This window comes from Heloderma suspectum, chromosome 3 (genome assembly GCF_057233095.1).
Source record: "Heloderma suspectum isolate Gila_16-S chromosome 3, 16-S_ref, whole genome shotgun sequence".
NCBI lineage: Eukaryota > Metazoa > Chordata > Lepidosauria > Squamata > Helodermatidae > Heloderma > Heloderma suspectum.
The window spans coordinates 266,782,183-266,809,837 of NC_139460.1; the positions used below are offsets into that span (position 1 = coordinate 266,782,183).

A 27,655-nucleotide genomic window follows, 5' to 3' on the forward strand; every position below is an offset into this window, starting at 1 on the left:
CAACATGACCACTTCCAACATGACCACTGGACTGCCTTCTTCTAATGAGTTTTTATCATGTTGTTCATTTCATCAATCTGTACTGTTAAATGCTATCCCAGATAGGCAAATTGATGGCAAATAATATGGCTGTGCTTATTATTTAACTGGTGTTAGGTGCTGCTATTCTGTATATCTCTGGATTTAGATTGTAGTGTGTTCAACCGGTTTTCATATGTGATTTTGTATAGTTTTAAATTAATTTTAAATGAGCTTGAAGGACCAATCTTGATGAAAAAGTAGGATAGTATGTTTTTTAATAAAATAAATAAATCTTGGCTGTAAGTGTTGTAAGAAGGCAACTGTATGATGAAGCAGAGACTTACTGAAATTTACTTGCTGTGCTGTTGTATAGTAATCAGAGGGCAGCTGTTTACATTTTACAATTTGAATCATTTTCAAATTGGTGCCTATTTGTAAAATGGACTTGTGGACCTGCTATTTTTGAGTAGGTGACTGCCCTGAGATAAATTGTATATATACGGGTTAGTTAGTGATAGTTCTTTCAGGGCACAATCCTGTGGCTGCTAGTCAGTGGCTAGATGGCCATAGGATAGGTCAGTTCCTGGGAACCGACCCCCCCCCCCCGCGCCACCTTATAGGCAGCGCGGATCTGACCCGGAAGAGCAGCATGAAGTGGCAAAAACAGGGCGTTCCCAGGGGGGCGTGCCGGGGCGGGGAAGTCGGAAATGCCGGTACGACGTATCCTATGTGTTGTTCGGCTGCTGCTTCCTGTGCTCTGAGGTCCCACGGCTAGACAGCCAAAATCTGCCCTGCGAAAGCAGGGCAGGGGGAGCGAGGAGGAGATCCGCTCCTCACCACTCCTCCTGCCCTGCACTGGCTAGGCAGTCGCCCCTGGGATCGGAGGCGACCGTCAATCTCGATAGGTTTGCTCCCTCCATTTGTTTTTTTTTAATTTTTTTTGAATTTGATAATTCATTCTAGAAATGTCTAAGCCACAAGCAGAATCATTACAACTCTTATGTTAAAGCCTTAACTGTAGATTGTTAGGGTTGCCTCTAAGCACAGGGAGTGGCACAGTAGCTCGGATTCTGAAGAAGAATTGCAAGACGTGGGGGAGGACGTTTCCCAGGCTTGTCCAGAGATGGGGACAGAGACTTCTCGGGCTTCAAAGGCCCAGCTGGACGGAGAGGGCCTCTCTTCACACAGCCCTGTGAGAGATAGCGAACAGGGAGAGGTGGGGCTTGGAGAGCCTGAATTCTTAGACGCCAGGTGCAGACACAGAGCCAAGACAGAGGTGGCAGGGGCCGAGCTTAGACAGTCTGCCCGATTGGTCCGGCGAGAACAGCTGTGTTTAGAGGCCTCACAAGAGAGGGAGATCCCCCCCCTCAAGTTAGGATAGTAGCCTGCCTTTTCTTCAAACAGTGGACAACTTTTGTAGCTTCCCTTTGAACTCCCTGAAGGCATTTCCTTCGTAGACTGTGAGTCACTGACAGTTTGCATCTGTTTGACCCGATGAAGTAAGTGGATTAAAGAGCCGTGGATTGAAGCCTTTTTGTCTGTGTTTTGATTTGGCTTTTGAAGTTTTCAGCAGGGGCAAAGGGAATCCTGGCATAGATTATCAGTATTCTGACTAGAATTACATTTGTCTACATACCTGCATAATCTGTAACTGTTGCTCCTCTTGTGCATCTGACTTTAGAGAATAGATCACCTTCTGAAACAAGAGTGCCTTAATGAAGCTCTGGCTCTTGCATGGTCCTTTCATGAAGGGAGAGCTAAGGCCGTTGTAGGTAAGTGTGTTTAGATGTTGTATCTAAAATCACTATGTGTCTTAGGCTAAAAAAATAAAAACTCTTCGCTTCTTGTTGTGGGGAAAGTGGAGTTTTTTTATGTTGGGGTCAAAATCAGTGGTGAAGCCAGGTGATTTTCGACCCTGAACATACGCTCCCCCCACCTTTAGACAGCTATGATTTGTTTGCTTCTTAAGCATACAACTAACATTTCTCCCCCCACTGCCATTTTATGCTTTAAAACTGCTTCTGCATTCCTGATATATTAGAGCAAAAAAGCCCAACAACTGTTGGCCAGCCCTGATTAAAAAAGTAGTCCTCTAAAATGTGAAACTCACATGCTCAAACTCACTTAAATCATAGCACCATTGTGTGTAAAGGAATAAAATGGAGTTTGGTTCTGCTGCCCTGATGCTAAGACATTTATTTGGAATATGCACCATTTTGTAAAAAAAAAAAAAAAAGTATAGTGTAGTATAGTATGAATCTTACGGTAAAATAATAAAATTGGTATCTGTAATCCTGAATATGCCTGGCTGGCTGCTCCCTAACTATAAAATGTTATTAAAAATTAGAAGAAAGAGAAGATGCTGTATGAAGCAGCATAATCCCCTGCACTGGTGCAGCTGCAGACGATGGGTCTGTTTGCCGCTGCCCCATCACCTGCCATTCTCTAGGTGCTCATTTGGGGCCCCCTGGACTGCAGGGCACTTGACTTCAGCCCCAAGATCCAGTCCTAGTTGCACCACTAGTCAAAATACATAATGTCACAGGTTTAAACTAAGAACAAGAAAAATTACAAGACTAACAGACAAGGCAGTACCTTTATGCCTGCAGGATTTCCTAGTTCTATCTAGTCCATGTACTCCCAACATACTGTTCCCAGCAGTGCTTTTGGGTAGCCTACATACAGGGGGTGAAGGCAGAAGCCTCCCCCTCCCCACTGTTTTCCTCCTGTCAACTAGCTTTCAGAGGCCTATTCCCTCTGGACATGGAGGTTCCAGTTAGCTATCATGGCTGGTAGCCATTGATAGAGCCATTATCCATAAACTTGTCTAATCCCACTTTAACATTATCTAAACCAGTGGTCATAGCCATATCTTGGTAAAACTGCATAACACCACCGTTGTTGTTCTTAAAAGATATTGGATTGTAAAAGGAACTTGAAAGACAGTGGCTAGTCACAAATGACAGATTATATGGTGTAAACCCTGTGGAAATAAGCAGCAAATATTATAGAAATCACCATGTATACACTCTTATCTATAAACTTAATGTTAAATTTGAAGTGAAAATGTATGACACTCCACTTTCAAACTGCTTAAGGAGGGGCAATGTAAACATTTCGAAAGACTCTTGCACCTGTTACTATGTGTGGAAATTTGTGGAAAGTCAGCAACACTGTTGTTTAGAATGCATTTTATAGGTGCCAGGAATACATGAATGGTTTGTTCACAGTTCAAAACCATTTATAGTGCACAAGATGAATTATCTGTTGAATAGCAGTAGCCAGCAGATGATCAAGGCAGTGGCTAATTATGCTAAGCTGTGCCAGGCACAGTGGTTAACTGTGCCAAGCTGGTGAAGACTAGAAAGGGAGAGAGACCATGGTGTTGTCTTCAATGCTGGTATATATGAAGCCATTGAGTTTGTATGGTGGCTTGGAATGATGCATCATAACATTGGAAAGTATGTTTTTTACCTAACTAAATCCTGTTATAAGCCTCAAATGCTTGTTTCAGATTTGCATGGGAAATAGTATGGTTAGTAACCTCAAGCCCTATATTGTAAATCTTTCATGTATGGGGTAGTTATGCATTTTAACACTTTCTTTTAAACTTCCATTTTAAGATGTGAACTTTTGCAGGTGGTAGAATAGGCAATAAAATATTGCTATGAGTAATAAGAAGTGAGGATGCTTTTCATTGGCCTTGAAAAGAAAATGGTACTGGCCCAGAGAACATTGACTATTGGGTAAGTTGGAAATGTAATAAATAATAAATATTCTGTTTTTATTTTATTTTTTTAACAGGATTGTCTGGGGATGAAAACAAACGGAAGGCTGTGGTTGCAGACAGAGTGAGTTTTTCTCTTCCTTAATCTAACCTTGTTTTCAGATGTGAATTACATTCTATCTTGGGGGGTGGGGGAATGTTGCTTTTTCCTTCTGAAGAGAAACTGAGATGTGGGATTTAATGTGTAAAGGCAAAAGATTAAGGGCCAAATTTGCCATCCATGCATACATTTCTGATACATCATATCTGCAGCTGATCCTTAATCACTTTCCATAGTCTGTATGGCTACATCTTTACAAATGATAACATTGAAGCACTACGTTAACCAATAATAGGGCCAAACTATTCCTAATGTGGGATCTCCTGCATTTTAAATATCAAAGCAGCTTTTTTTTCAAGGGCAGGGGGAGGGTGACAGTGCTTTGTGCGGAATTCTGTTCTCCCACCCACCCCACACAGTTGCTATTTGCTCAACAGAGCTATATACACTGCTACTATATATGTAACATAAAGTTATGTTTGGGAGATTACCCATGCTTATTTAGGAGTTGGATGTGAGGTAGCATTGGATTCCTATTTCAAAGCTCAAAACTCCAGAATTACTACAAAATGTTTTTAAAATGAAGTCAGTATGGTTTTTCTAGAGACCTTTGTGAAATATTATAGTGGTGTTACTGGTATTTTTGTTTTTATGATAGAAGTGTACACATACTCTTCATGCAAACAATATGGCAGGGGCAATATACTCTTTATATTACAGGAAAGTAGATATAGGCAAGCTCTCCTGAGCTCCTCTTGGACTGGTATGTTCTTCAGTATCAGAAAAAAACTAAAATGATTTTCCAAGCCAATCTGAGGGGTCTGAAAAATGATCCCTTCCCCTCTCTGCATTCTCATCAGCTGTCTCGGGCAGCCAAGGCCAGGCCAGTCCACTGGAGATTCTGCACAAGGGTCTCCAAGGCTGACTTGGGCTGCAGATGCCTTCACAGGAGGATCTTTCACAGCTCTGAACTGCCATGGTGTGCAGTCATCCTACTTGCCTACAAAGGTAGAGGGACTGCAGGGGCAAATTCCCAGGTAAAGTGAGGAGCCCAATCTCTATGGGGGAGACTCTTAGGGGCTGGGCTTGCCATCTCTCAGATTTTCCCCTATACCCCTTTCTAACCTTGCCCATAGGATGTAATGGAGCTGCATTGCTCCCTTTAGATCCTGGGATGGGGATTAAGACAGGAGCTGCAGAGGTTGGGAAAGGGTCTCCCATGGGAACTGGTCTCCTAATCTCATCTGGAAATCTTGGTCTGAAGCCCCTTGCTACACACACACATACCAATCTGATGCTCCATTAGGTCCTATGGGGGAGAAGGAAGGATGGCAATAGCAGATTGAGAGGGTGGGGTAGAAGCCCAGCTGGGTTCTCCACCCTAGGAATTTGCCGATGCAGCCCCTTTGTACTGTATTCCATTGGAACTCATGGTGGAGATCAAGATCTGAGCCAGAGGAGAGTTTTAGGGCTTGCTAAAGCTTGCCTTGGTTTTTGAGGTCAGTTTTAATGAGACCTTGATATTCATTCTTGGGACCCATGGAGGGGGTACCACTATTCCAGTGACTTGGGGCAGAAAGAGATACAGCAGCATGAGGGGTTGCAACATCATAGTAGAATGGGTCACTGGTGTTTATACACTGTTCCCCTTCTACCCCCCTCCTCTAGCTCTCATGTACCTGGTAGCTCTTCCACTGAGCCCTCCTGTCTTGCAGTGCTGCTATTTAATGCCAGATTGGTCCTCAGTAAGACTGTACTCATTCATGATTTAATCATTGATGAGAGGGCTGACCTGACATGTATTATTGAGACTTGGGTGAGTGAGCTGGGTGGGGTTGACCTGACTCCGCTCTGCCCACCTGGGTACTCGGTGCAGCACCATCATAGGTTGGAGGGCTGGGGGGTGGGGGGGGGTCACCATGGTTCATAGAACTTCCATCTCTATCACCAGGAAACCACTCCACCTTGGAGCAGGCCTTGAGGGATTGCACCTGGTATTGGGCCACAGAGACAGATTGGGGATGCTGCTGGTGTACTGCCCACCCTGGTGCCCAGGATCCTCCCTGACTGAGCTGGCAGTGGCAGTTGCAAGTGTGGTGTTGGAGGAACCCATGTTAGTGGTTCTGGGTAACTTCAACTTCCATGCTGAGGCTGTCTCTGGAGTTCCAGCTCAGGACTTCATGGCCTCCTTGACAACTATGGGGCTGTCTCAGTATGTCACTGGCCCAACACATGAAACAGGGCATACCCTTGGTTTGGTTTTTGCTCCAACTTGTGAGATGGGTAGTCTGAAGATTGGGGTGTGTATGTCCAAATAACCTTATTATTAAGATCAGACCATTTCTTGGTGAGATTTGAACTTAGGGCATTACTTTCCTCCTGTGGGAGTGGGGGGCCCATGTGGATGGTCCATCACAGGAGGCTGATGGAATCCAATGGATTTCTGAATGCTCTTGGGGATTTTCCAGTGGAGAGAGCTGGTGATCCAGCCAAGGTCCTAGCCTCACTGTGGAACAGTGAGATGTGGAGGGCCATCGACTTGATTGCACCTGAGTGCCCTCTCTGGCACTGTGGAGCCCATTCTGCCCCCTGGTGTGTTGACTAGAGCACAAATGGTGGAAGACCCGAAGCGGAGATACCGAACACTCTCTAGAGCACATAATCATGCCTGTTGCATGGCAGTGTGGGCAGCAAAGAAGGCTTATTTACTGCCTCATTGCATCCTCAAGTACCATCCAGCAGAGCTCTTCCAGGTGGTCTGGGGACTGTTAACACCTTCTCCAATAAATGGGGACCTGACCCCGTCAAGGATCCGCCGTGACCTCTGTGCATTGCACTTTGATGACAAAATTGCTTGTCTCTGCACCGAACTTGACGCTTTTGTTTGTGCAGTTCTAGTCAAGGTGTCTGATGCCACCATCTGCCCGATTTTGTGGGATCAGTTCCAGTTGTTGCAGCCTGATGATGTGGACAAGGTGCTTGCAGCAATGTGACTGACCACTTCCCCTCTCGATCCCTGTTTCTCCTGGCTAATAAAAGCTAGCCAAGGGAGTATGACTGCATGGGTCCAGGGAATGATAAATGCTTCCCTTTAGGAAGGGGTGGTCCTTGCTGTCCTTAAGGAGGCGGTAGTGCAACCATGCCTGAAGAAGCCCACTCTGGACCCAATGACACTAGATAATTATCGCAAAGACTCCTTTTTAAGGGAAGGCTTATGGCGGAGCAACTGCAGGCACTCTTGAAGGATACTGATTAACTAGACCCATTCCAGTCTGGGTTTTGATCTGGTTATGGGACTGAATCAGCCTTGGTCACCCTGATGAATGATCTTTATCGAGAGAGGGGCAGGGGGAGTGCAACCCTGTTAATTCTGCTCAATTTCCCATAGGCCTTTGATACCATCGACTGTGGTATCCTCTTGGATTGACTCTGTGGGATGGGTATCGGAGGCAGTCTGCTGCAGTGGTTCTAATCCTGCCTACGGGACTGATTTCAGAGAATATAATTGGGTGACTTTTCCTCAACCCCTTGGCAATTGAGCTATGGGGTTCCGCAGGACACCATCTTGTCTCCAGTGTTGTTTAACTTCTGTATGAAGCCGCTGGGAGAGGTCATTAGGGGACTTGGAGCCAAATGCCATCAGTATGCTGTTGACATGCAGCTCTGTCTACCTGTGACATCTGAATCAGGAAAGGCTGTGCAAGTCTTGGATCAGTGCCTAGACTCAGTAATAGGCTAGATGCAGGCCAATAAACTGAAGATTAATCCTGGCAAGATAGAAGCCCTGTAGGTGAGTAGTCCCTGGGTCTGGGACATAGGCTTATTGCCTGTAATGGATGGGGTTGCACTCCCTCTGAAAGATCAGGTTCGTAGTCTGGGGGTACTCCTAGATCCATCATTGTCACTGGAGGCCCAAGTGGCTGTGGCATCTCAGAGTGCCTTTTACCAGCTTTGGCTGGTTCACCAGCTATGGCCTCTCCTGGACAGGGATAGCTTGGCCACAGTGGTTCAGGCATTAGTAACCTCAAGACTGGATTACTGCAATATGCTGTATGTGAGGCTGCCCGTAAGACTGGTCTGGAAGCTGGAGCTAGTGCAGAATGCAGCAGCTCGGCTGTTATCAGGAGCTGCCCCTTTTCAGCACGCAACTCCTTTGCTGAGGGAACTGCACTGACTACCTGTTCACTACCGGGCCACGTCTTAGGTATTAGTACTAGGGTAAAAAGCCCTAAACAACTTGGGGCCAGGATACCTGAGAGAGTGCCTTCTTCCTTACCAACCTGCCTGGTCACTGAGGACATCAGGGGGCATGCTCCTGGTGGTTCCACATGGATCTGGCTGGAGTCCACCAGGAAAAGAGTGTTCAGTGTGGTGGCTGCCTTCCTGTGGAACTCCCTGCATTTGGAGGTCAGGCAGGTGCCCACATTGTGTTGCTTTTGGTGCCTCCTGAAGACATTGCTATTTTGGGAAGCCCCTAAGTGACCAGCTGCCATTTATTAAATTTGGTATTCTCAGAAATGGTTTCTTTTTTAAATGTTTTAATTGTTTTAACATGGTGTGTTATTCTTTTACCTCTGCTGTTCACCGCTCCAAAATCTTTTGATGTGGAGCAATATAGAAATACTGTAAATAAATAAATAAAATTCCTGAGCCAGCTTAGGTGAACTTCACCACCATCCTTACAGGAAACATCCTTACAGAGAACACATGCATTTTTGCAAAACTGCATAATATGTGCCCACTATAATTCAGAATATCGCACCGTAACAACAGTGAATGAACTATATGGGAAGTAATGGATTTTTTCAGGTACAAACTGTTGTAGTTTGGAGACTGAGAAAATGTGATTGCTTATGCATCAGTGACCATGTGGGAAAACAATGTGGGCTGCACGCAGTGTGAGAACCACAACTGCATTTATCGTGCAGAAAAACTTTGAACAAGCATGAAGAACACAATAAATATTGTACCATTGTCAAGGTAGTATTCTTTCCTGATGAGTCTTATGCTTGAATTCATCTAGTCTCATGATCATAAGCATCTTCCTTGTGCATTATAGACATTCCCTAGCCATGTTACCTTTTCTCCCATGCAGATGGTTGAAATCCTCTTCCATTATGCTGATCGAACTATGAGGAAATGTCCTGACCAGGGTAAAATCCAAGTTATGGAGCAGCACTTTCAGGTACAATTGTTTCCTTGTATTGTTCTTTCAAGACAGTTAGAAATACAATAGAAATAGAAATATTTCTACTTACAGTTCAGAAAAAAGCAACAAATTATGAAGCATTTCTTTGGAAACAAAAGTCCCTGTATCAAAATCCTCTTGCCCTACCTAGGTTACTATCATGCTGCTCTTCAGCATCTCATGATTTTGCTGGGGGTGATACAAGGGTTAGTCCCCTCTGGTCAGAGAAAATGCAGGGGAAAGCCCTTGCCGTTTGTCTTCCTTGGGGATAATATGCAAGAAGTAGTGCTTTCCTAATTCTGTTAGCTTTGTCTTCCAGTGTAAGGCTCATGCTTCCTCTTTGGATACAAGCTATAGCAGTAATAAGATGTCCAGCAATATTTGTGAATTGTTAGCAACACTTTCTGTGTCATCCTTCCACAGGATATGGTCCCTGTTATTGTTGATTACTGCCTTCTGCTTCAGCGGATGTAAGTGAGAACATGACAGCCTGCCTATTGAATTCAAGAGATTTGCCATATATATTGCCTCAGGACTGCATCCTACGCTGGTCCTGTAAGCTGCCTTAATGAGGCACATTAAGATCACATAACTTACTGGCTATAGATCACATAACTTACTGTGATCTATCACATAACTTACTGAGATCACATAACTTACTGGCTATAGGGGAAGCGTCTCTGTATATTTCCTGTCAGAGTGGCCCGAATCACAGCATGTTGTTTGCAAATTGCTTATTTGCACAATGGCAAGTGACTGAATGGATGGCCCTTTAAGAGTATTTTCCCTGTTGGGTATGTTTAGAAATTCACTATAACTATCGCAAAACAAATTAAGCATTTTCAGTAATAAATCTGTTAATCACTTGTCATCGTCTTTCTTCTAGGGATCTGTTGTTTAGCCAGATGTATGACAAGATGGCTGAAAATTCTGTAGCAAAGGGTGTCTTTCTGGAGTGTCTTGAACCATACATTTTAAGTGATAAATTGGTGGGAATCACACCTCAAATTATGAAAGATTTACTGCTTCACTTCCAAGATAAGAATTTAATGGCAAACATGGAGGCTTGCATTGTACATATGGATATCACCAGCCTAGACATTCAGCAGGTAATAATCAGTATCCTGCGTACTTTGAAATTTTGTAAATATCTCATTCTACTACTAGGAGTGGCTCCTCACTTAATGGCTAATGTGTGAATTATTTAAAGTTATATGTTGCATTGTGTTGAACAGACTTAGCTATGCTCCCTAGTACTTTAAAGCATTCTAGAACCATACAAGTTTTCTTAAGTTTCCTCCATTTATCTTGCCCACAATTACCTGTTTTAATCCCATTTACACTAAGTTGTGGTAATAACAAAAGGACACTACTGTCTTATTCACAGGAACTTTGAACTGTGTACACTCTCGATTCTGTGTACTTTGCATCAAAACATTGAATGTATGTTGGAATGGGACCTCAGCATATACAGTACAACACATATAGGCCTGACTGTGTGGTTTGGATGGGAATTTATTCAAGTTTATTTCGAACAAGATAGAAGTTTTAGAATCATAGAGGTGGAGGAGGCCTTATAGGCAATGCAGGGGGCTGGACAAGAGCATCCTCAACAGATTTCTGACAACCCTCTGCTTGAAGACCTGCAGCAAGGAAGAGCCCACCACCTCCCTGGGTAATTGGCTGTATTATCTAATTGTTCATCAGGCCAGGGAATTGGTGTTCAACCCGTTTCCGATGGGGTTGTATTTCCCCCTAAAGAATCCAGGATGGGGATCCTGTTGGTTCTGTCCCTGTCATTGGATGCCTAGCTCCGACTGGTAACACAAAGCGCCTTCCACCACGTGAGGCCCCTCTGAGACTGTGACCGTTCCTGGACAGAGATTGCCTGGCCATTGTGATCTGTGCTCTGCTAACCTCAAGACTGGATGACTGCAGGGAGTTGTACATGACTTTGAAGAGTTCCTGGAAATGTCAGTTTGTTCAAAATATAGCCGCTAGATTACTAACTAGGACTGTACCACATCTTGCCATTAATTAAACATCTTTCTTGGCTGCCAGTCCTTTTTGAAGCATAATTCAAAGTACTGGTTATTACATTTTAAAGTCCTATGTGGTAGTACCCAGGCATACCTACCTCTGCATGAGCCTGCTTGAATGCTTAGATTGTCTTTGGAGGCCTTTCAACCCCTGACTTTTGAGATCAAATGGCTGGTGACTAGAGAGAAGGCTTTTTCTGTTCTGGCACCCCATCTATGGAAAGTTTTCTCCAAGGTGGCTTACCAGGCACTGAACCTCATGTCTCTTCCATAGCAAGTGAAGACTGTTTTATTTCCCCAGGTTATTCAGCATGTCATCTAAGCTGATTTCAATACTATTGACATGTTTTAAAAAATTGACTCTGCTGCCTTTTTGTTGCTTTTACCATTTCAATCTTATTTGTTGTATAAATATAAAACTGTTTATATTTCGATACTATTTTATTATTGTAAGGTATCCTGAAAGTTTTGAAACTGGAAAGGAAGGATATAAATATTTAAAATAAACAAAATAACTATTTTTAAGTAAAAGTGAGTGCCATGCTCTCTTGAAGCTTATATACCTTAAGAAGACCTCCATGTATCAAAAATAGATTTGGACTAAAAATTGTGAGCCAGAAATACTGAGGCATCCAAGTTTGTTTTCTAGAATGTCCCCTCTAAAGAACAAGATTGATGTAAGTGGTGAATAAAAGGGCTGTTACACTACAGAGAGAGCATATATTGACGAGAGACTTCGTTGCAAGAGAAGAGCTGTGATGCAAATCACACTGTTGGAAACAGTAGGGCTCCCAAGTTAACATATCTAGTTATGGGGGTATAAGGCAGAAAGGGGCAACTTAACATGCAGGATTTCATTTTAAAATATTTGTAATTATATATTTAAACATCTTTGGTCATGAGGAGTAGAGGGTTTTTTAAAAGCTGGGATTCTTGGGATCCTAATAAACTCTGTAGTCTGAAGACTATGACCCACAAACTAAAAATTACCTATCCCTGGAATAAGGAAACCAATTTCAGCTCTGTGTATAAGTATTGCTGAGTGAGTCCGTATTTGCAGGTGTTTAACAAATCTGCATGTCTCAAACTCTTTTATTTCCAGGTTGTCCTCATGTGTTGGGAAAACTGTCTGTATGATGCCATGATCTATGTCTACAACAGTGGAGTGAATGACTTTATTACACCAATGGAGGTAGGAAGGTTGGAGCCATATACTGAGTATCTTGTATACTCATCATCAAATAAGTTTCAAATAAGTATCATTAGTTAGCTAGGCTATACCTCATAGAGCCTGAGTATTTCTTATTTTTAAGTTCCTCCTTTTAATGGCAAATCTTATTTGTTCTGAACATTGTGCATATTTACAGAGAAGCCACACACATTCCCTGGGTGACGCAGCTAACCTCTTTGGAGTTAAGCCCATGAGGTCTCAAGGGAGCCAAGTGATTATTATCAAATATTGTAAGAATTTTCAAGGTGAGGTACCCCCTCACTAAATGCAGAGTTGCTCTGAGCTAATGAGCAATTTTCAAGTACTTGCTCGTTGAAAAAGATGGAGCAGTCCCTGTTTCATAGACAACAAGCAAGGGCTTATACCCAGAACTGCAACCTATTTAGTAGGGAGGTAGCCAATTTGGGCTGCTCATAGGATGTCTGAAAAGAATCAACGTTTTGTTCCAATAACGAACAAGCCATCATTTTTGTAACAGAACTGAAACAGATTTGCATATGAAAGTATTGGATTAGATGCTAGAATGCAAACTGCTTTGTAATGTCATCACTGCTGCTGAAGCTGAATTTGACTTTTGCAAATTGGATTGTGATCGTATAGTCCATTTAGCATTTGGCACATGAAATACCTGCTCAATATCAAGTAAATAATCAGATGGGACAGGGAGTATCTCATGCAAAAGTTTATCCACAAAAATAGGCAATTTTACATAATTAGACAGATTTTTAATCCCAATAATACGTACATTGGATCTGCGTGTGAAGGCCTCCAGTTGAGAAATTCTGTCAGAGACATTTTTAAAACAAACTTGTGTCGTAGTTTCATTCCCTGACACTCAGTCTTCTAGCTCGTTAATTTTTGTGTCCATTTTTTTGCCAAGACGCATTAATTAGATCCACAGCTCCTTGCAAGGCGGTGATGGAATTTTGGATTAAATCCAACCTTTTGGCTTGCTCCATAAATTGTGAAGATAAAGTGTTTATCAGAGTAAATAATTCCCCTATATCTTCTGTTTTCGAAACGTTTGACACAGGAGGTACAGGGGGAGTTGGCAGTGATGCCAGCCCCTTTCTTCTCCTCCGTGTAGCCATGTTTCTCTTCAAACAGATCTTGCAGGTCCTCAGGTGTTCTCCAATATTGTTAATATTCTTAAATCATCCCTCAGGAGTTGTTGATATTTCTTAAAGCATATATTACAATGGAACATGTCAGCCCTGTTTTCTCCTATTAAATAGGAGTTTCAGAACAGATTTTTGCATTGGTAAAGCTCTGGGGAGATAATCCTGGAATCCAGCCCCCCACTATCTTGTGGGGAGTATTTTTCTCCAAGAAGTTATCCAGATGCTGCCTTGCCCCCCTTTTAATTCCAGGGGGGAGATGAAAAAGTTTTTCAACCTTTTAAAAAACTGTTTGAGAAAGCTGCCACCGAGAGCCCATGGGATGCTGCCAGGGTGACATTGGTTCCAACCAGAAGTCTCTCCTCTTTTTTTTTTTTATATAATTTTTTTTAAAGGAAAACAAAACACAACAACAGCATAAACACACAATACACATACACTAAAATATCTGTTAAGATTGTAAGATATCTACCTTTGGCTCCCCTCACACAACAAATGCTTATTATTATTCTCCAGTTCTTATCTTAGTTGTATATCATACATTGAGTTCACAGACCTTATCTCATTTCTCTCCTAACTTTAACAACAACAACAAAAATGAGAATTAACCATCTCAAAGTTCAAAATTCCACATTCATAGGTATCATTTTTCTCTATTTCTTGTACAAATTCTATAAAAGGTTTCCAATCTAACATAAATTTAGTTGTTGATCCTTCTTTAATTATAATAGTAAGTTTTGCCATCTCTGCCAGCTCCATGTCTTCAGTTAGCCTCTGTAGTGGTCTGCTGCCAAATATTAATGGCAAACCACCATTTTTAAAAATATTCTGACTTTTGGTGGGTGACTGGGGGCACTAGAAGGTGGGGGGGGCCACATGTGGCCTGTGGGGCATGCATTGCCCACCCCTGATTTAGATGAGCGCTCATGATACCACATCAGTCTTCATGTGGGGAAATAAGTATGTTAATTCAGTGGCTGTAGTGGTGTTGAGGTACGTGTATGAGTGGACTGATTGTTTGGTCACCAGTTTTCTGCCTGATAATTAATGCTAAAAATGTCCCAAAGGGCAATGGTAATTGCTACAGCATTAGAGAATCTGTATGAGCCAGAATTGCCACAAGCCCTGCCTGTATGGCTGGCCACAAAGGGATACTTCATATGTTATTTCCTACACAAAGTAATTTCTGTGTTGAAAATAGCATGAATCCCATGTGCAGTTCATCACATATGACAACCATGTATGTATCTACTGTCCTTGTGAACCCTTGATGGGAATTAACTTTGAGTTGGGTTTTATTGAGAGTGTTAGATCTGCAGGCCCTTCCACCAGCCGGATGATACTTTTCATGGTGTTTACCTTTCTTGTATCCAAACTGGTTCCCACGTAGGCCTTATATGCAACACCTAGCCCAGTTGAGGATGATCCCATGCCAGCAACAGTGTAGTATAGATGAGGAAAGCTTTCTTCCCCATGGACAATTTTGTGTAGGGAATAGTTTAGTCACTAAACTTGGAACCAACTAATCCCTTATTGGTTTCCCTTGTGGATTTCAGTGCAACCTATTTAGTAGTGCCATATGCGGCTCTCCCATCTACCTGGAAGACAGATGAGCTGTTGCTGTGCCAGTGAAGGCAAGAGGCTGATAGGCAGCATGTAGGGTTCTATGTAGGCTGCAGTGCAGCCCTCAAATATGATCTGTGATTCATCCCATATAATAGCCTATTTGTGAGATTCAGAATATTTTCCACATAGAACAGACTCTCCCATGTAGGGAAATTCATCATGTGTTGGCCCTGGGCTGCACTCCCTTAGCATTATACTTCCATCCCAAGGAAATTCGCAACTATTCAAATAAAACTGTCCCAAGTAGAAGCACCTCCTTCCACCTTGGATGTACTCTCTGTATCAGCCTTCTCCAACCTGGTGCCCTCCAGATGTGTTGGTCTGCAACCCCCATAATTCCTATTCAGCATGGCTTTTGGTCCAATACATGTGAAGGGCACCAGGTTGGAGAAGGCTGCTCTTTATCTACTTAACAACTTTCTCTTTTAGAGGTGTGTCTTTTCTTTTTTGAAGGCTTTCCATACTGTCACTGCCAGATCCATTAGTATGTGTATGTTATAGTCCACAGTATCAAGAATGAAAACCAAGAGCAAAAGAACCCTCTATGTCAACTTTTTGTGTTTCTCCCTCTCCTTTCAATTTTATTCCAGAAATTGTTCAAGGTTATTGCTCATCCACTTAGTGCTGGAAAGTCTCTCTCAGGTACACAATGTTTGATAAGTACTTTTTATTTGATGTTTTCCTGTTACAGTGACAATGTTTATTTGATCTGTAATATGCATTAACTTGACAGATCATAGGATAGGTTTTTTTCCTGCTCAGTATACTCGCAGTATACTCTCACCTTGCACTCACTGATAATTGGCTCGCTCCATCTGAGAGCTGCTAAACCAGTGATATCTTTGGAAATGGTTTTCGTGTATAAACTTGCTTGAATCAAGAATGTGGCTTAACATGTGTGAGGATCATACACAGCTTCTGTGTGCTTCAGTGAGCTCAGTGAAGTGACTAGCTGCAAACTCTTTCTCACTTGGTGTAGACAGAGCTGAGCTAAAAGGACAATTGTTCTGGCTCAGTATAAAGCACGTTCCTATGTTCATTGCTCAAATCCAAGGGGACCTATGTGTTCTCCTATCCCATTCATGCAGCTTTTAGCAGAGGATAGGATTGGATCTTCAAACCTGAATCCTTCTGAGCAGGTACAATGTCATTTCTATATTTTATACAGTCCCTGCTACTTACTAAATTTTAAAGTAGTAGTAATAGCATTTTGGCATTGTCAGGCTTGCTTGGAATGTAGGTATTTTTCATGACATTTCTCAAGTTCATGGCATTCAGATAAAATAAATTTAGCATGAACTTCTGTCAGTGTGTAAGGTTAGGGAGAAAATGGAATCTTGTTGCACTACTTTATTATTGCAAGTAAGTCTGCATTTAAGCATATATGATAACTTTTGGTAAAGAAAGGCATGAACCATCAGTAAACTTGACTGTTCATTGCTTCAGATGATAACACAGAGCTTTTGTTTGTGTTTTCTTAGATGAGCAAGTCATTATGGGCAACAAGCTTCTTGTCTATATAAGGTATGATGTTTCCATAATTTATGATGTAGACTGTTTATGGGCAAAGTCCTGAAGAAGGGTACCTGTCAGGGTTCCAAGAAGACAGGTGCTAGCCATCTGTTCTTCCTAGAATTGTTCCAAGCCAGACTGTGTGTGCAAACTGCTCCCTCCTTTGTGCCAAGTCACCTTTCATCATGGTTCCCATCACCAAAGTCCCCAATTCTGTGTTCTAAGCTTGCATGACATTAAGCCAGAAGGAGAATCCCATCCCTCATACCTTATCTGAGTAATAGATTTCCAAATAGGATTATATATTGTGGTAGGTGTGCCATGATTGTCTACGGAGTTAGCTGAGATCCTATTCTCCATTTGGCTGTGTGGAAGGAGGTGGGGGCAGTGTTTTCTTTGGTTCTTCATTGTGGGTGTTTTGACTTACCGTGATAAACAAGAGGTGGTGTGGATTTGCGAGCATCATCTGAAGGAGTTTAGGATTTTGTCTTAGATTCCACTTCCCACCACCACACCCCTGGCTGAATTGCACCAGCAGTGAAGTTACACTATTGCAATGTTGTGCAGGCATAGAGTCCTGGAAGTGGCATTATCTCTAAGATTGCTGGCATAGGGTGGATTGCTGGCATAGGGTTTGGGTAGAATGGTAAAGCTCCTCAACTGGCATAATTGTAGAACAGGATTGCGCTATTAATTGACTTAAACACTTTGCTATTTAATTAGCTGTTTAGTTATTTTTTTAATTGGTGGCAATCCATGGCTCACATCATTCACTAGCTAACTAATGGATCAGTGAAAGGTAATGCTTTTATCTGATGCTGAATGGGTCTTTGCACAGTGCTCAGATTAGGGGAGGGGGAAAGACGGGAGAGCCTCTAATAAAATCCAAAGCCCTACCCTTGACTCCTCCCAATCTTTGCCAAAAGGTGTCACCTGTAGCCTTCTAAAAATGATAACTAAGGGAGTCATCACAAAGCTAAGAGATCGAGGGCCCCCTGTAATTGGAGCACTGTCTTTAGAAGTATGTACATGAAATGAGGCAGCATACTAACTGACAGAGCAACCTTTCCCACCTTGTGCCCTCCACATGTTTTGGACTTCAATTCCTATCAGCCCCAGTCAGCATGGCCAGTGGTCAGAAGTGGTGGGAGTTGTAGTCCAAAACATCTGGAGGCCAGCAGGTTGGAAGAGGCCGTTATAGAGCTTGATGTGATCCAAATCGCCCAGCTGCTGCTTCTAACTGAGGGTTCTCAGGTGTACTGCTATGACCCATAACAACCAAAGTCCTTTAGGTATTAAGGCACTAGGAGAGTGTTAACCTTATAAAGTAAGTCTGGCCTTCTCACCAAGCGTTCAGTGACCTATGTCAAGGTGCTGAAGTTGCATATGTCTTCATTTTTTATATAAAGCCATCTATATTTGAACATGTTTAGTTTGCAGGTGCAAAGACTGTTCTACTGAAGGAGTGTATATTTTGTTGCATGTAATCTACAGAATGGGAAATTTTTTTGGTAATGTTTAGTTTTCTCATTGAAGCTAATTATACGTGTGTAAGCATTGTGGGTAAATATTAATGATGCTGCTAGGAAAAAAGCAGTGTTTAAAGAATATCATATATACTAATAGAAAACTCATTTCCGAGTGCCTATCCTTGTGTATCTAAAACAGCACCATTGATGCACAAGAGGAAGGTATTGGGGGGAACCCAGGGTTTGCAGAAGTAAAACAAAACTTCAGTGACAAAACATATGGGGGTGGCTACCAACCTCCCCCAAATGCCCAGTGAGGACCGAGGGTAGTATCCAGTGCAGCACAAGTGCTAACATAAATTATGTTGCACTAGCTTAAGGAACCTCTAGTGCAATGCCAGTAGCATTAGCTGGTGCAATAGTTTTTCCAGGGAATCCCGTCACACTAGCTAACGATAATTGCCATTTCTGGTAACTTCTGTTATGGTAGCACAACGTAATTTACATTAGCACTTGTGCCACACTGGATACTGTCCTGAGTATGGATACTGAACTTGATGAGTATGGAACGCTGACTGACTGTTCGGGGAGTTGGGATGGAATACAGTAGCTGAAACCCTCAACAGGAGCACCCCACACTGCAGTGCTTTGTTCCAGGGCCCCCTTGTGTAGAGTAGGTACCTAGGCAAAGAATTAGGGGCCCTTTCCCAACTATGTTTAGGCTTGTGTAGTATATCAACTGTTCTATGCAGCACTGGTCTGGTTCACACAAAATGCCAGTTCATGGCATATAACCCATGAATTGGCAGGGCAGTATGCTCGCTCCTGCTGTGCGGCCCTGACTAACTATGGGCTGTTGAACCCATAGATAGTCGTCACGTGTGAACCAGGTCAAAGTGTTTTAACTCCTATTATTTGTCTTTCCTTACAGTTGCTGTTTGGCAGGACGAGCTTATCCATTGGGCAATATTCCTGAAGATCTGGTACCCTTGGTAAAAAACCAGGTGGGTTAAAAAATATGCTGCAAAATTCACCAGGGAAAATTTCCATTGTTTTTTATTTTAAATGGAAGCTGTTCATGCTGGTGTGTTTAATGAGAAATAAACATATTCTCAAAGCCATCATTTGGTGTGACTCTCTCTTCCCTCCATCACTTTTGTATAGTAACCACCCACTCTGGCCATGGTTGCCACAGCAATATCCCAAGGTTTTCTTAGCTCAACTTCAAGGACTCCTGGTCCATATTTCAAAGTCTTGCTATATAGGAAACAAGAAGCTCTGCAGAAAATGTGACACAAAACAAGCAATAACGCAGAAAGCAAAAAAGAGCAGAAACAAGAGCAAATATTTAAAAACAACTACAAAAGGATAGTTTCACCGCCCCACATCCTATTTGTGTCGTGTTCTTTCTCAAAGATGATGCACAGATATTAAATCTATTAATATTGGCCGATGACCCCATCATGGATACTGATTTCTCTAAAGTGTGTAACAATGTGATAGGAATGATGAGTCTCTTGCAGTTAGCAGTTACTCTGCAGATATCTGAAAAGAAATTGCTATTGTCTGGATAAGGGTAGCTTTTTGATTGTCTGCCTTTGTGATTGCCCCAGAGCTCTTTAGAACATGCATTTAGATTCTCTTCCCGCCCCCACTGCCTTTGTATTGAGAAACAGTCAGCTGGGTGCTTTGCTATATCCTTTTTTGCTTTTTGTTCATTATGGGTAACATTAGACTCTAGGGGATAAATTGTTTGTCCATCAAGGATTTATGTGAAACTTAATTTATATAGTGCTATCAATGTACACAACACTTTACAAAGTAATTTAAGCAAAGGCAGGTATTTAATCTAAATAACCTAATTCTAAATTTAGATATGAGCCATATGTGCAGAATGCAACAAAGGGAGTGGAAAGTGAAGCAAGGATAAGGACATTAATTTGCACAGATGCAGTTGCATGTACTCAAACTTTGTTGCAGTGGGGGAAGGAGGAGTAATACACCCAATTTCCTGCACTACTCACTGTACATTTACAGGGCTATTCTATGTGTGGTAACTGGGAAGTAAGACCTACTGAGTCCAAGGGCACTTCTTACTCGATAAGTATGCACAGGATCGCATCCCTGATCATGAAATGATCTGTAAAATATCCACATATATGATTTCAAATACAATATTTAATATCCACTTGAAAGCAAAGTTTTATGAGTAACAATTGATAATTTATGTGCCGTATGCCAAGATTGTTCTAAGCTTAATAGCATGAGAAATAATTTAGATATAGGCCAATTACATCAAAAGGATAGACTATAAACCTCAAGCATCACCTCTGTGTCCTGCAGCTTAAGCTCCTCAGAAGACCGCTGCCAGGCTATAACCCTATGCAAAGTATCTTAGGCCTCACTGTATGGATTGATCACATAACCAACCTCCTGAATTGGCACTCTTTATCCTAAATACTTGCACAGTTGTATCTGCTTGCAACCCTGGCATAACGTCAGGTTCCAGTGATGTTTCATTGATGTAGCTTTTGACTGCTGTTCAGCAGTCACAGGCATGGTCTACATACAGAAGTTGTACGTACAGAAGTCGAACCCTTGTTCCAAAGGGAGGGAAAATAACTGATCCTGGGACCTCATGTGACAACGGAGGCCTTTAGATCCTGGATCCAAGGCCATACCTGCCCCACCTTTGGAATGCCCTATATGGGGGCCTACCTATTGCAGTAGATTTATGCCTGTAGAGCTTTCTGGAGGTGTAATTGGGAGCCTCTGGGGTAGACACCCCCCCATGGAACTCCTCTCCACAGCTGAAGGGGCTTTCTCCCCCACCCCCACTGCCATCCACCAGCAAGCAGATCTGGGGTTCTGCCCAGTTATATATTATATTTAAATTTCCAAAATATAAAAAATGTAGGAATGTTAATATAACTCAAGACATTTTTTACTATTGGACCCTATCTGCACCTAGGCTACATTAAGCTGATAGTCTCCTCCTCTTCTCCCCCAACCCCAGTTTGGGTCATTTGTCACTGAACTGGGTAAATTGGAACATGGCTTTTATATTGTCAATAACAGATGAGGCAAAATATCGTTAAGATAAGCATGTTTAACATGTTCTTTTTCCAGGATCTGGTATGCAGTTCATGCTCTATCCCCAGTTTCAAATCCTACTAACGATGCTTTAACTTTTGCTTTCCCAATAAACTGATCCAATGTATAGGAATAGGTTCATTTTGAAGAGCAGGCTAGAAGGCAGATGCACTAGTGCCCTTTGCCAGAATTCATTATTTAGGAAACCTGTGTGGATAATTTTTCACAAATGACAATGAACAGCAATAAATGTCATTAATTGTGAAAATGGATGTAAGAAATCCTGGGATATGTTAAATTGAAGTTCTTTGCCTACTGTTAAATCACTGAACCTGTACCAGGAAATAAACTTCCATCACAGCAGATGGCATTTAAATAACAAGAGAATATTGCTGAACATGCATTCCCTATTCTCAAGAAGGTTTCTGGAACTGGTAAGGTTAGAACAGTTCCTTCAAGTATTCAGACACTGACTGAGTAGACTGTTTGTTATTCATTGCAGGTCTTCGAATTTCTCATCCGTTTGCACTCAGCTGAGGCACCGACAGAGGAAGAAGTTTACCCCTATGTACGTACACTGCTGCACTTCGATACGCGGGAGTTCCTTAATGTTCTTGCACTGGTAAGTGGCAACATAGCTCCCAAAAAGTTATTAGGAAAGATATCCTATCACCTCCTGCATTGGATTAAAGCAGCCTACCCCAACCTGGCACCCTCCAGATGTGTTGGACCGCAACTCCCATAATTCCCAGCTAGCGTGCTGGGTTGGAGCCAGATTTAGGTATCTGAAACTGCCATTTGAAGGCCCCCAGGGCAAATTCCAACAACTGAACAGGTGATTGTCAGACTTCTTGGATGTAAATCAGTTTACTTGCACTTAATGTATTTTGATGTCTATTTTATTAGAGATATTCCTTACAATGCTGATACATTACACATGTAACTTGACAGTAGATAACACAGACTGGCAGGCTAAATTATACTAGTGAGCACTTTGTCCAGTATTATGGATTCCTTTACTCCTTGCTGGGAAAATGTATAAATTGTTCCGTAGCAGTACATTTGTTCAGTGTGTGATTTAGCATGTGGAGAGCTGCATTTTGTGTGTGTGAAGACCATGCAGTTGCTATTTCTGGAAGCCAGAGGCTGCCCTGACATTAGATACAGGAACAGAAAACCAGAAGACATTCACCTATTCTTTCCATTGCCCCTTTTGATATCCAAGCAGAACAGAAGATGCATGTGTGAGGCTTAGAGATTAGAAGGCTGCAAGAACTGATTAGGCTTGGATGGTGAGGTGGAGAGACAGAAAGATGGCATTGTGACTTTACACTCTTTCAGGTTATTTTCATGAATGCTCATCTCCTATTTTGTTACCACAAAGAGCATAGGTGGCCATGTTGGCCATAAGGAAACTGTCCAAATCCACATTAGCATAATACCTTTATTAGGCTAACCAAAACGTCACAAAAATGACTTTTGAAAGCTTGCAATTTTTTGGTAACATTTTGGTTGGCCTAATAAAGGTATTACACTAATATGTGCCTATTTTATTACTATTTGCTACAAATAGTTTCACACTGGATATCCTGAGGCCACACTGCACATTATGGTTGTTGGCACCCATTTCACCTCAGGTACACTTCTCCTTCCTCTGGGTAAAACAATAATCTGTTTCATTGGGGATGTTTGTATGACACAACAGCCCACTAACCCACTAAATAGCCCACAATGAGGCTGTGGTGTATGTAGGGGGGGGTTGCCATTTTGAATATGCAACCCACAGATAACCCACCGTCAGCAGTTTCACATGACGTGACAGCCCCCAAGCGGGGTTGCACTTCACCCATGGGTGCCACAGCTCGTTCAAACCCAGTCATTGAGAACTACATTCTTCTGTTCCTGTTACCCCTCACTTTGTTGCCTTACTGCTGCTCTGTTTTTATTCACATTTTTGGGGAGGGTTGCCTATGTAAAAAGGGTATTGATTGCAATTTGGCTTCTGCCCTCCACTGAAATTGCCCTCACCAAAATCACTGATAGTCTCCTTACTGCCAAATCCAAAGGTCTCTACTCTATTCTCACCTTCCTTGACCTCTCTGCTGCCTTTAATACAGTTGATAGCCCTCTCCTAGTTGACTCCCTCAAGGCGCAATCCTATGCATAAATCCTGAATGAGGAATGCTGGGAGTTGTAGAACTTCTTTCTGTCTAAACATGCATAGTATAAGGCCCTTAATGCTCTATGTTTCTACAATGCTGTCCTTTAGCTGGCTCCCTTCCTGCCTGGCTAATTAATTGCTTGTTCAACAGTGGAAAGTTCTTTCTTTGCTTTCACCTTCTCTATTGTGTCCATTAGGGATCTGTTCTTGGCCCTCAGCTATTCTCTTTCAACAAATAGTTCCTGGGTAACCACATCAAACCTGGTGGGTTGCAGTGCCATTTATAAAAGGAGCAGGGAACGTTTTTTCTATGAAGAGCCATTAATCCATGGGAATACTCAGTTGGGGGCAGAGCCAACAGTGCACAGAGATCGAGCTGACCCTGAGTGGAGCCAGAGTCAAACATGGGAAGAATTTGCAGAATTGCATAGTGCTCTCTCTAGGCCACTCCATCACTTTCTCTCCATTCCTCCTTGACACAGGTCTGAACTGATCAGATGGTTTACCTCCTCCCTCTGTTACATCTTCCCCATCCCTATTTTTTCCTTTCCTGCCAAAAAAAAAAAAAAAGTAGCAGGAAGCCACAATAGCAGTTGCTGCTCTTTGCGATCTTCTTTATGTATCTCAGATGTCCTCTGTCTGACTAAGCCAGGGAAAGGAGTCTAGAGCAGAGCTAAAGCACAGTACCCTCACATGAGACATGACTGGATGGGACCTTCTTCCTCCTCATATGGTGCAGCTGCTGTTTGCTCTGCCTCCTCAAAGCTCCACCATCCCCCAAGGTGAAGACCGGGTGAGGTGGGAGTGTGCCATGGGCTGAATGAAATTTGGCTGGAGATTTCCCACCCCAGATTTAGACTCAGACACCCAGCTCTTAACTCTGCAACTCATAATTGTCTGCCTCCATCTCTGTCTGTTACTGTCAGCTTCTCCGTTTCACACCAATCTCTGACACTGCACATTTTTGAAATCAATTTATTATTAACTTATACACAAATAACTTATGCACGAATAAATTCCAGCTAGTTATGTTATGAACCCAAGCACTCCTTAGTGCTAGAAACTAAATGATAATGCCATCAGGCAATGTTTTTGACAAAGCCAAGTTGTCTCCTTCATCTAGTTTGTATAGGTTGTTGCTGTATGTCTTTGCAACAACTTTTACAAGCCTACTGAAGAAATAAACTGGTAGTTAGGATCTACTTTTACCTGCATACAGCCCTTTGTCTCCTGCCTCATTCTTCCCTTTGCATGAGTGGGGAAACAAGCCAGGAGGCTGCAATTAAGCATAGCAGTTAACCATAGCTTCCTGTTACATCTGATCTGGAAAACAGTGGTTAGTAGCTTCCAAAGAAGAGAGGATCTGAAGCCATATTTTAATGCTGGCTGATGAATTCTGGTTAACTGCGGCTTGGCTTGTTTCTCCATTCACACAAAGAGGAGCAAAGTGGAGGCAGAGGGGCTGCATGCAGCTGCATGAAGCTCTGCATATCCTGGCGTAATCCAGGATTTCACTGTCTGAACATGGCCACTGTGACACAATGAAGGAAGTGTGTAAAAAGAGCCAGTGCTGACTTATTTTTTCGTATTTCTCATTCTGTGAGAATAAATGCATGATGTATTCTTTTCTTTCTTCCCAATGGCATTCTCTAACAAAGACATTTGAAGACTTTAAGAATGACAAGCAAGCTGTGGAGTACCAACAGAGAATTGTGGATATCCTACTCAAGGTAAGTTTCCCCTTGTTTTAGTGGTGGCCACAGTAAAAGATGGATTATTGCTGTACAGTTTGTATTCCTTTTAGTCCTGTCACTGGCTCAGAGTACTCCTTTTGGGAAGTCAGTAAATGTATTCCTGGTGGAACTTGATTATTGTTAAGAAGCATGTAGGGCTTCTTGCTTGACCACCTTCTTTTGGAAGGTATATTGAGATACTTGGATGAGAAATATTTTCTGAATTTTAATTATTCATTGCTGTCTCAGGAATGGTCAGAAATACTTGGCAAATATTTTCCATTATAAAATATAGTTTTGTTTGCCAAAAGCATGAAAAAATACACTCATCAATACATCCTTACTCTTAAACTTGTTGAGTTGACAAATTTTAAAGTATACTATAAGTATTCCTTATAATGGAATGTCATGTGGGTTCAACTGGGCTCAGTTTTGTTCTTCAGTCAAAATTTCGGCTTAAATTGAAGAACGTAGGGAAAACCACTAAACCGTTCAGGTATGACCTAAATCATATCCCTGATGAATATACAGTGGAGGTGAGGAATAGATTTAAGGGATTAGACCTGATAGACAGAGTGCCTGAGGAACTACGGACGGAGGTCCGTAACATTGTTCAGGAGGCAGCAACTCAATCCATCCCCAAGAAAAAGAAAAGCAAGAAAGCAAAGTGGCTGTCTGATGAGGCCTTACAAGTAGCTGAGGAAAGAAGGGAAGCGAAAAGCAAGGGAGAAAGGGGAAGATATATCCAACTGAATGCAGAGAGACAAGACAGAGAATAGCAAGGAGAGACAAGAAGGCCTTCTTAAATGAACAATGCAAAGAAATGGAGGAAAACAATAGAATGGGAAAGACTAGAGATCTTTTCAAGAAAATTGGAGATCTCAAGGGAACGTTTAGTGCAAAGACGCGCATGATAAAGGACAAAGAAGGCAGGGACCTAACAGAAGCAGATGAGATTAAGAAGAGGTGGCAAGAATACACAGAAGAACTATACAGGAAAGATCTGAATGTCCCTGATAGCCATGATAGTACGGTCACTGAACTGCAGCCTGAACTGGAAAGCGAAGTCAAGTGGGCCTTAGGAAGCATTACTAACAAGAAAAGCTAGCGGAGATGACAGTATTCCAGCTGAGCTATTTAAAATCCTAAAAGATGATGCTGTTAAAGTGCTGCACTCAATATGCCAACAAATTTGGAACACTCAACAGTGGCCAAAAGACTGGAAAAAGTCAGTTTACATTCCAATGAAGGGCAATGCCAAAGAGTGTTCCAAGTACTGTACAATTGCGCTCATTTCACATGCCAGCAAGGTTATGCTCAAAATCCTACAAGCTAGGCTTCAGCAGTATGTGAACCCAGAACTACCGGAAGTACAAGCTGGGTTCCGAAGAGGCAGAGGAACTAGAGATCAAATCGCCAACATTCGCTGGATCATGGAGAAAGCAATAGAATTCCAGAAAAACATCTATTTCTGCTTCATTGACTACGCTAAAGCCTTTGATTGTGTGGATCACAACAAACTGTGGCAAATTCTGAAAGAGATGGGAGTACCAGACCACCTTACCTGTCTCCTGAGAAACCTGTACGAGGGTCAAGATGCAACAGTAAGAACCGGACATGGAACAACCGATTGGTTCAAAATTGGGAAAGGAGTACGACAAGGCTGTATATTGTCGCCCTGCTTATTTAACTTATATGCAGAGTACATCATGAGAAATGCCGGGTTGGATGAATCACAGGTCGGAATTAAGATTGCCGGGAGAATTATCAACAACCTCAGATACGCAGACGATACCACCCTAATGGCAGAAAGCGAAGAGGATCTAAAGAGCCTCTTGTTGAGGGTGAAAGTGGAGAGTGCAAAAGCTGGTCTGAAACTCAACATTAAAAAACTAAGATCATGGCATCTGGCCCCATCACTTCCTGGCATATGGAAGGGGAAGAAATGGAAGCAGTGACAGATTTTACTTTCTTGGGCTCCAAGATCACCGCAGACGGTGACTGTAGCCATGAAATTAAAAGATGCTTGCTCCTTGGGAGGAAGGCTATGGCAAAGCTAGACAGCATAATAAGAAGCAGAGACATCACCTTGCCGACAAAGGTCTGTACAATCAAAGCTATGGTTTTCCCAGTAGTACCGTATGGCTGTGAGAGCTGGACTATAAGTAAGGCTGAGCGCCGAAGAATCGATGCCTTCGAACTGTGGTGCTGGAGAAGACTCTTATGAGTGCCCTGGACTGCAAGGAGGTCAAATCAGTCCATCCTAAAGGAAATCAACGCTGAGTGCTCATTGGAAGGACAGATACTGAAGCTGAAGCTCAAATATTTTGGCCACCTAATGCGAAGAGAAAACTCATTGGAAAAGACCCTGATGCTGGGAAAGATTGAAGGCAAAAGGAGAAGGGGACGGCAGAGGATGAGATGGCTAGATAGCATCACGGATGCAATGAATATGAACTTGAGCACACTCCGGGAGAGAGCGGAGGACAGGATGGCCTGGCGTGCTATGGTCCATGGGGTCACGAAGAGTCGGACACGACTGAACGACTGAACAACAACAGTTCTCTTGAATGAAGAAGTACATCACAACATTTGGAGAAATTTGGATTTGACTTATAAATACATGGACAAGCATAT

At 42.4% G+C, this 27,655-nt stretch overlaps 1 protein-coding gene across 6 annotated transcripts in view; it reads left to right on the forward strand.

The window, feature by feature from the left end:
• VPS8 (VPS8 subunit of CORVET complex) overlaps positions 1-27,655 on the forward strand; it is a 119,376-nt gene that overhangs the window by 26,663 nt on the left and 65,058 nt on the right. For all 6 annotated transcript variants that reach the window (XR_014789555.1, XR_014789554.1, XM_084846860.1 and 3 more), the window contains exons 18-28: positions 1,703-1,793; positions 3,826-3,872; positions 8,944-9,033; positions 9,460-9,506; positions 9,923-10,145; positions 12,178-12,267; positions 15,641-15,692; positions 16,532-16,574; positions 18,963-19,035; positions 21,627-21,746; positions 24,944-25,015. Coding sequence is in view for 4 of the 6 variants with exons in the window: in XM_084846860.1 (XP_084702986.1) it covers positions 1,703-1,793; positions 3,826-3,872; positions 8,944-9,033; positions 9,460-9,506; positions 9,923-10,145; positions 12,178-12,267; positions 15,641-15,692; positions 16,532-16,574; positions 18,963-19,035; positions 21,627-21,746; positions 24,944-25,015 (948 nt within the window). In the remaining 2 variants the exon portion in view is untranslated. The remainder of the gene's footprint in view (positions 1-1,702; positions 1,794-3,825; positions 3,873-8,943; positions 9,034-9,459; positions 9,507-9,922; positions 10,146-12,177; positions 12,268-15,640; positions 15,693-16,531; positions 16,575-18,962; positions 19,036-21,626; positions 21,747-24,943; positions 25,016-27,655) is intronic.